The sequence below is a fragment of the Temnothorax americanus genome, unplaced genomic scaffold (genome assembly GCF_048541705.1).
Source record: "Temnothorax americanus isolate GAGA-0224 unplaced genomic scaffold, ASM4854170v1 Scaffold243, whole genome shotgun sequence".
Taxonomy (NCBI): domain Eukaryota; kingdom Metazoa; phylum Arthropoda; class Insecta; order Hymenoptera; family Formicidae; genus Temnothorax; species Temnothorax americanus.
The window spans coordinates 56,570-65,559 of NW_027509384.1; the positions used below are offsets into that span (position 1 = coordinate 56,570).

The window sequence follows — 8,990 nt, forward strand, 5'->3', positions numbered from 1 at the left end:
GCTCAGCAGCAGCAAACTCTTTGGAGGTCAGCTCATTTGAAGATCTTGAAGTTCGTGAGACTCGACAATTGGAAATGAAGCGAGTAATCCAAGCCATAATTCTTACTATTTTCAGATACTTGGACTGCTCCCCCATGTACCAACCTTTTTTGGGTAAGCACGCGTTGTTCACCAGTATGTTGTCCGACGAGATCTCTTCTTTACTTCGACGTACTAATCTCTTCGTTTCGCTGTCAACCTCCGCCTCATTTATGTCGTATTCGCTTGAAGGCCAATGTTCTCTGGATAGCTTCAGCCAAGCCGGGCCCTCCCATCATCGCGATTCTGTCAATTGTTTAGTTTTGCATCCTCGCAAAAGTAAATTAGCAGGATTCATAATCCCAGGCACATGATGCCACTGACTGGGATCCGTCAACCTGCGTATTTCCTTTACTCGATTGGCTACGAAGATGTTCCATGGTTTATTTCGTTGTATCCACGCCAAGACTGTAGTGGAATCTGACTAAAAAAAAACATCTCTTTTGCAATCCAAAGCATTCTTCTTCGAGAACCATAACCGAACTCCAATTAAGGCAGCAAGCAATTCCAATGGAGCAATTGTTAATTTGTCTACTGGTGCTACTCTAGATTTAGCTTTGATGAGCTGTACATAAACGTTTCTGGATTCTTCTGATCGTGCGAATAAGACAGCTGCGTATGCGTCCTGACTCGCGTCCACAAATACGTGGAAAGTTAAGTTTCTGGACTCTTCATTTCTTCGAAGAACCCGACGTGGAATGCGTAATTCTCTTAGCCAATGAAGTTGCTGCTGCCACTCGTCGAATTCGCTCTTTACGTCCTCCGGTACTGCCGTGTCCCAACTAAGTTAGATCTTCCAAAGTCTCTGTAACAATAGCTTAGCCTTTAAAAATACGGGGGATGCTACGCCAATAGGATCAAATACTCGTTGAGCTGCCGACAATATAGTTCTCTTCGTGACCTGTGATGTTGTACGCGGTTCCAGTAACGACGGAGCCAACCCTAGGGTATCGTCTACTTTGTTCCACAGTAGACCGAGAACTGAGGTTGTCATCTCTGGTTCGGCTTGTCCGGTATATTCCCAGCATCGTAAGTCAAATTTACCCTTAGCCATAACTTTCTTTGCCACATCTTTGAATCGACGTATTTCGGCTTCCGAATTAACGCTGGTTACACAGTTGTCCACGTAGAATGACTTTAACAACTTTACATAATCATCTTTTCTTCTTCCGTTTCGACCTCTTGTAGTAGTTGCTCTAAGTGGTACTCTATAGTCCCTGGCAATAAAAAGGGACTGCTTGACACTCCGAAGATTACTCTTTTATGTCTGAACACGTCTATCTCTTCAGAGCAGTTCTTCTTCTACCAGAGAAATCGCAGTACATCTCTATCTTTTTTCGAGATATTTATCTGCAAAAAGGCCTTGCGGATATCTAAGATTACTCCAATTTTTCCTTGTCAAAAACGTAGCAATGTACTTGGTATTTGCTCAATTAAGTTAAGGCCTGTTTCCAAACATTGATTGAGCGACACTCCATTCTTCCCAGTAACTGAAGCGTCAAATACCGGCCTTATCTTCGTGGTGCTGTTTTCCTTAACCACATGTCTATGAGGTAAATAATAACTTTCTTTTATTACTTCTTCTTCAGGAACCCTTTCAATGATGCCTTCTGCTAGCCATTCATCGAATACTTCTTGATAGTTATTATAATAACCATGACTCTTGAGTTTCTTCATGGTAGATTCAAGCCGACGTTCAGCAGCCTCCCTGTTGTCAATTAGTGGTAAATGACCTTCCTTCCATGGCAGTAGAACCTCATATCGATCATCAATATCCAACTCCATTGTTTGCAAAAAGTTCTCTTTTACGTCTGCTTGATGCTCATCCTTTGTTTTCTTCAAAGCAGGATTGGTAATGCCGAGTGTATCCAGTCTCCATAAATCTGCTATATTGGCCTCCTGATTGAACATGAATATAATCATGAGAGCTGTATCTTTTTCTCGCTTCGATTAGATGCTCGTTTTTTCCATCAAAGTCCAACCAAGCAATGTTTTCATAGCTACAGGTCCGCATGTCAGTTCTTTTCGTCTGCCTGTCAAAAGTCTACCTACGACATCCGCTCCAATTAATAACGCGATAGGTTCATTCTTCGCATCAACATCAGTTAGCTTTATCCCTTGTTCTTGTAGCTCTTGCAACCATGATCCTTGGCCTACAGAAGGGACGCTTTGACAAATTATACGATGATTTAATGCCACAAAATTACAAGAAAATGAGCCGTCCAAACTTTGTATATAGATGCGGTATCCCTTATGTGACTGTGGTTTCGTCTTCGAGCCGCCGAATAATATGTGTACAATCTCTTGTTCACCTACAATCTCAAATCCCAATTCTTCAACGTGAGAATCGAGTACGTATGATTTATGTGATCCTGTATCGAAGACGGCTCTGATTATTCGTTCCCTTCCTTGATTGACCAGCTTCACAAAAATAGTTTGTAAAAACACCTCACAATCGAGTGAAATGTTCGCGAAATTGGCTTGCTCCTGCGTCTTGACAAGTTCTTTCGGGTGATTTTCCGAGGTCGTATTCGTTGTCATATTGCGACACATGAGCAATACATGTTTCTTGCCGCACCATGCGCATTTTTCCTTGTATCGACAGAATTTAAAACTGTGCTCTGTTTTTAAACAATAAAAACAGGCACTTTTCTCTTTCACAATCTTCTGTCCTTCTTCGTAAGACATTTTCTTCGCCTTTCCACACGAAGCGCTCTCGTGATTTTGTCCGCAGAAGATGCAGACATGCTTGTCTTCCTTCGTCGAAAGAAGTCCGGCAGCGGTAGGTATCGCTTTAGACTCAGCCTTCCCTTTCTTCTTTGATTTGTCAGAATTTGCAGCTTGTTCCTCATTCAGGCCGAATCCGCTTACCGCCATGGCTATTCTTTCCTCGCTTAACACTTCGGCTTGAAGGAAAAGCATTAATTCTTCGAGACGTTGTTTTGATGTGGTTGCGTTAATAGCCTTAGGATTCCTTTCCCATATGCGTAGGAGATCTTCCGGAAGTGATGATTTCACTAGCGGGTAGAGCATCGCCGCACACATCTCCGTTGTGACTCCTAACGATTCCAAAGCTTGCAACTGAGTCTCGAGTCTATCATAAACTCTCGATAAAGACGTATTAGTATTTGCTTGTGTTTTATTTAGTACTAATTTAAGCATTTCACGTATATAAACTTCTACAAGTAAATCTTCTCTACCAAATCGATTTTTCAGGCTCGTAATTACCTTATCATAATTTATTGCTGTCGGTGGGAAACTATTAACCAATTCATATGCTCGCGAGTCTTTCACCATTGCCTGTATTAAATATTGAAATTTATCTTCCTTGGTGATCGACGAATCTTCATGGATGTTTTTGAATAAGCTCCAAAATTGCAGCCAGTCTTTAAACTCTCCACTAAATTTCGGCAGTTCTATTTTAGGCAATTTAAAGGTGCTTGCGTTATCTCTATTAGCCTGCCCTGCCTGAACGATATTCTGTGCCGGAACCGCCGGTTGCGTAGGGTCTACTATATTGTTTACTGCAACCTTGGCTTGTTGATACTTTACTCGGTATTCATCGGATGCCTCAGTCTCACTCATAAGCAGCTCATCACTCGCGTCGTCGTTAATCATAACCTCGAAAACTTTTTGGTTAAGTTCCTCAAGTTCGTTCGCTTTTTCTCTTACTAACGCGAAGCGTACCTGTATCTTTTGTAATTGCGGTGTTCCTCTCTCCAACTCTGTATTCAGGAGTCTCCAATTGCGAGTAAACGACGTCCGCACGACTGCACGTGTCTTCTTTAGCTTTTCCATCGTAGCATATAACCAGTTCTCTGTCTGACACTTCTACGTCACGAATACTAGAGTCCTGTCACGGTCGCCAAAATGTGACGTATCGGAGAGAATAACAGGGTGATATGCCTTTTATGTCCAAAGAAGTCCTTTATTGCACACGTCGTCTCAGTAAAATACAGCGAGAGTGTTGCCGCGCAACGTAACGAACGAACGAAAGTGAGCGAATTATTTCGAAGCCTTGAAGCGCGCGTAAATTAGCAAGCGAGTACCCAAAATTCTCGACTAGAGGCGCGCGTAGGATCGACGGTCGATAATATATTTCTAACAAAAAGGGGGCTGAAGAGGACATACAAAAGATGGAGAATGGGAAAGAAGGAAAGGAGGTATATATGAAACTAAGAAAAGAATTTAGAGAGATGTGCAGAAGGAAGGAAGAAAAAAGGCTAGAGAAATATGAGGAAGAAGTCAGGAGCGCGAAAACAGAAGAGCAAATATGGAAGATAATTAACAAGGAAAAAAAGAAAAGAGTACCAATTGAAGAAGATATAAAGACGGAGAAATGGGAGAATCATTTTATGCAGCTGTTGGGAAGAAGTAAAATGGACAGGAGAGAGGAGGTGGAAAGAAGAAGCAAGGACGAAGATGGGGAGCTGGAGATTCATGATCAAGAAATTGAACAGATCAATAACTTAAAGAAGAAAAAAGCGGCAGGAGTAGATGGGATAGTAGGGGAGGCATGGAAGTTCAGCGACGGGCGGATAAAGGGAAAGTTGAAGGAGATCCTGAAAAAGGTGTGGAGAGGGGAAGGCTTCCCGGAAGAGTGGAGAGTGGGGCTAATAGCCCCAATTTTCAAAAAAGGTGACCCGAAAAGTGTGGAAAACTACAGGGAGTCTCCCTGTTGTGTACTGTGTATAAGATATACGCAGGAATATTAGCAGAGAGGCTAAGGAAGGAGGCAGAAGAAAAGAAAATTCTGCAGGAAACCCGAGCAGGTTTTAGGAAGGGCAGAGGGACGATGGACAACGTGTATGTGTTACATCACGTGGTCAAGAGAGAACTGAGGAAGAAAGGAGGAAAAGTATATAAGTTTTTTGTGGACCTAAGGGCGGCCTTTGACAGGGTGGACAGAAAGATCTTATGGGAAGCAATGGAGAGAAGAGGAATAAGAAGAGGGATAATTGAAAGGATCAAGGAAATCTATGAAGGGACGAAAAATGCGGTTAAAGTAAGCGGAAAAGTCTCCAACTGGTTCTGGACGGAGAAAGGAGTAAGGCAGGGGTGCTCTCTGAGTCCGCTACTGTTCTCGGTAATGATCGCAGACGTGGAGGAGGAGATGAGGACAGGGCAGGCAGGCGGCATGAGGGTTGGAGCGGTAAGGATATGGACACTAGCGTACGCAGATGATCTGGTGCTGCTGGCAAAAAGTGTGGATAAAATGAAGGAGATGATAAGAAAACTGGAAAGATATCTAAAAAGGAAAAAGCTGCAGTTGAACACAGAAAAGTCAAAGATTATGTATTTTAGAAGAGGAGGCAGAGGAAAGGAGGTGGGTTGGGAATGGGAAGGAAAGAGACTGGAGGAAGTCAAGGAATACAAGTACCTGGGATACGAGTTGAGGAGGAATGGAAGCGACGACGGGCAGATCAAGAGTGCAAAGAAGAAGGCAAATATAGTGATGAGGCAGGTATGGGGGTTGGGGGAACGTAAGTTCAGGGATGACTTTAGGAGAAGGATGATATTAATTAAATATTTAGTACTTGGGGTTATAATGTATGGGGCAGAAATTTGGGGATGGAGAGAAAGAGAAGAATTGGAAAAAATACATAAAAAGTATGTAAAACTTTTAGCCTCGACTCCTGTACGCCAGACTATATAGTGTATAAGGAAACAGGGAGAGTAAAGTTAAGTACAATTGCGGGAAACAGAGCAGTAAGGTTTGAGGAAAAGGCTATGAGGGGGGGGGAGGAAGAAAATTGGTAGTGGAATGCGTAAAGGAAAAAGAGAGAGAGACAGAAGAGCATGATGGGGGAAGAGAGAGAGATGTTTTATAGGCAAAACGGATTTAGTTCGGAGGATATAAAACTATTGAGGGACGGAGAGGTGGATATAGGACAAGTAATAGGGCAGAGGGAGAGAAAAAGATTAGGGCAATGGATGGATAGTAAAATAGGAAGCACGAGATACAACGAGAGATATAAGGACATAATGGCGCAGGAAGGACCGAGATATTTGAGGGAAAAAAGGCACAAAGGGAGCCAAAAAATGATTGCGAGATGGAGATGTGGAAACGAAGAGGAAAGAAACAGATTTTGGGCGGAAGCAGGTAGAAGAAAATGCCAGATCTGCGAAGAAGAAGAAGAAACGATGGAGCACATACTGACACATGTAGATAAAGAGCGCAAGTTTAGAGTAAAGGATTTTTTAGGAGAGGAAGGAAAGACAGCGAATGTGAAATGTATTAGAGAATTAGGAAAAATGAGACAGAATAGGAGAAGAGAAAGAGAGAGTGGATGAAGGAGTGAATGTTTAGGTAGCAAAATTGTAAACCAAGTCCCGGATTTTAGGCTGGAAGGCCGAATTGAATAAAGTATATTATTATTATTATTAAGGTCCAAAGCGCTCCGACCGATATTTCAAAAGTTACAGCCCTCCAAAGGGTCACACCACGATTTTAAGTACCAAAAAGTAATTTTTTTTCAAAAATCGGCAGTTTTCGCCGGAGTTCTGGTAGCCCCCCGAAGAGTTCTATCGAAAACTATTAAGGTCCAAAGCGCTGCAACCGATATTTCAAAAGTTACAGCCCTCCAAAGGGTCACACCACGAAAATTTCATGAGTTTTAAAAGGTAATTTTGTTCGGAAATTGGCAGTTCTCGCCGGAGTTCTGCAAAAGTTACTGCCCTCCAAAGGGTCACACCTCGAAAATTTCATAAGTCCCAAAAAGTATTTTTTTTTTTCAAAAATCGGCAGTTCTCGCCGGAGTTCTGCAAAAGTTACAGCCCTCCAGGGTCACACCTCAAAAATTTCATAAGTCCCAAAAAGTATTTTTTTTTTCAAAAATCGGCAGTTCTCGCCGGAGTTCTGCAAAAGTTACAGCCCTCCAAAGGGTCACACCTCGAAAATTTCATAAGTCCCAAAAAGTATTTTTTTCAAAAATCGGCAGTTCTCGCCGGAGTTCTGCAAAAGTTACAGCCCTCCAAAGGGTCACAAAAGTTACAGCCCTCCAAAGGGTCTCACCTCAAAAATTTCATAAGTCCCAAAAAGTATTTTTTTTTCAAAAATCGGCAGTTCTCGACGGAGTTCTGCAAAAGTTACAGCCCTCCAAAGGGTAACACCTCAAAAATTTCATAAGTTCCAAAAAGTATTTTTTTTTTAAATCGGCAGTTCTCGCCGGAGTTCTGCAAAAGTTACAGCCCTCCAAAGGGTCACACCTCGAAAATTTCATAAGTCCCAAAAAGTATTTTTTTTTCAAAAATCGGCAGTTCTCGCCGGAGTTCTGCAAAAGTTACAGCCCTCCAAAGGGTCACACCTCGAAAATTTCATAAGTCCCAAAAAGTATTTTTTTTTTTCAAAAATCGGCAGTTCTCGCCGGAGTTCTGCAAAAGTTACAGCCCTCCAAAGGGTCACACCTCGAAAATTTTATAAGTCCCAAAAAGTATTTTTTTTTTCAAAAATCGGCAGTTCTCGCCGGAGTTCTGCAAAAGTTACAGCCCTCCAAAGAATCACACCTCGAAAATTTTATATGTCCCAAAAAGTATTTTTTTTTTTCAAAAATCGCAGTTCTCGCCGGAGTTCTGCAAAAGTTACAGTCCTCCAAAGGGTCACACCTCGAAAATTTCATAAGTCCCAAAAAGTTTTTTTTTTTTTTTCAAAAATCGGCAGTTTTCGCCGGAGTTCTGCAAAAGTTACAGCCCTCCAAAGGGTCACACCTCGAAAATTTCATAAGTCCCAAAAAGTATTTTTTTCAAAAATCGGCAGGTCTCGCCGGAGTTCTGCAAAAGTTACAGCCCTCCAAAGGGTCACACCTCGAAAATTTCATAAGTCCCAAAAAGTATTTTTCTTTTCAAAAATCGGCTGTTCTCGCCGGTGTTCTGCAAAAGTTACAGCTCTCCAAATGGTCACACCTCGAAAATTTCATAAGTCCCAAAAAGTATTTTTTTTTTCAAAAATCGGCAGTTCTCGCCGGAGTTCTGCAAAAGTTACAGCCCTCCAAAGGGTCACACCTCGAAAATTTCATAAGTCCCAAAAAGTATTTTTTTTCAAAAATCGGCAGTTCTCGCCGGAGTTCTGCAAAAGTTACAGCCCTCCAAAGGGTCACAAAAGTTACAGCCCTCCAAAGGGTCACACCTCAAAAATTTCATAAGTCCCAAAAAGTATTTTTTTTTTCAAAAATCGGCAGTTCTCGCCGGAGTTCTGCAAAAGTTACAGCCCTCCAAAGGGTCACACCTCAAAAATTTCATAAGTCCCAAAAAATATTTTTTTTTTTCAAAAATTGGCAGTTTTCGCCGGAGTTCTGCAAAAGTTACAGCCCTTCAAAAGGTCACACCTCGAAAATTTCATAAGTCCTAAAAAGTATTTTTTTTTTCAAAAATCGGCAGTTCTCGCCGGAGTTTTGCAAAAGTTACAGCCCTCCAAAGGGTCACACCTCGAAAATTTCATAAGTCCCAAAAAGTATTTTTTTTTTCAAAAATCGGCAGTTCTCGCCGGAGTTCTGCAAAAGTTACAGCCCTCCAAAGGGTCACACCTCGAAAATTTCATAAGTCCCAAAAAGTATTTTTTTTTTCAAAAATCGGCAGTTCTCGCCGGAGTTCTGCAAAGTTACAGCCCTCCAAAGGGTCACACCTCGAAAATTTCATAAGTCCCAAAAAGTATTTTTTTTTTTCAAAAATCGGCAGTTCTCGCCGGAGTTCTGCAAAAGTTACAGCCCTCCAAAGGGTCACACCTCGAAAATTTCATAAGTCCCAAAAAGTATTTTTTTTTCAAAATCGGCAGTTCTCGCCGGAGTTCTGCAAAAGTTACAGCCCTCCAAAGGGTCACACCTCGAAAATTTCATAAGTCCCAAAAAGTATTTTTTTTTTTGGAAATCGGCAGTTCTCGCCGGAGTTCTGCAAAAGTTACAGCCCTCCAAAGGGTC

The 8,990-nt window shown here is 41.8% G+C and overlaps 1 protein-coding gene and 1 long non-coding RNA gene across 2 annotated transcripts; both read right to left on the reverse strand.

Annotated features, from left to right (window-relative positions):
- Positions 1-2,028: 2,028 nt before the first annotated feature.
- Positions 2,029-3,876, reverse strand: LOC143898891 (uncharacterized). The gene has a single exon (XM_077408688.1). It carries the CDS (start codon positions 3,874-3,876, stop codon positions 2,029-2,031), a length of 1,848 nt encoding a protein of 615 aa, XP_077264814.1.
- A 3,452-nt stretch (positions 3,877-7,328) lies between these two features.
- Positions 7,329-8,192, reverse strand: LOC143898888 (uncharacterized). Its single transcript, XR_013257319.1, has 2 exons — positions 7,981-8,192; positions 7,329-7,785 (listed from the first exon to the last, which is right to left on the reverse strand). It is a non-coding gene; the product is annotated as an uncharacterized LOC143898888 (long non-coding RNA).
- Positions 8,193-8,990: the final 798 nt, after the last annotated feature.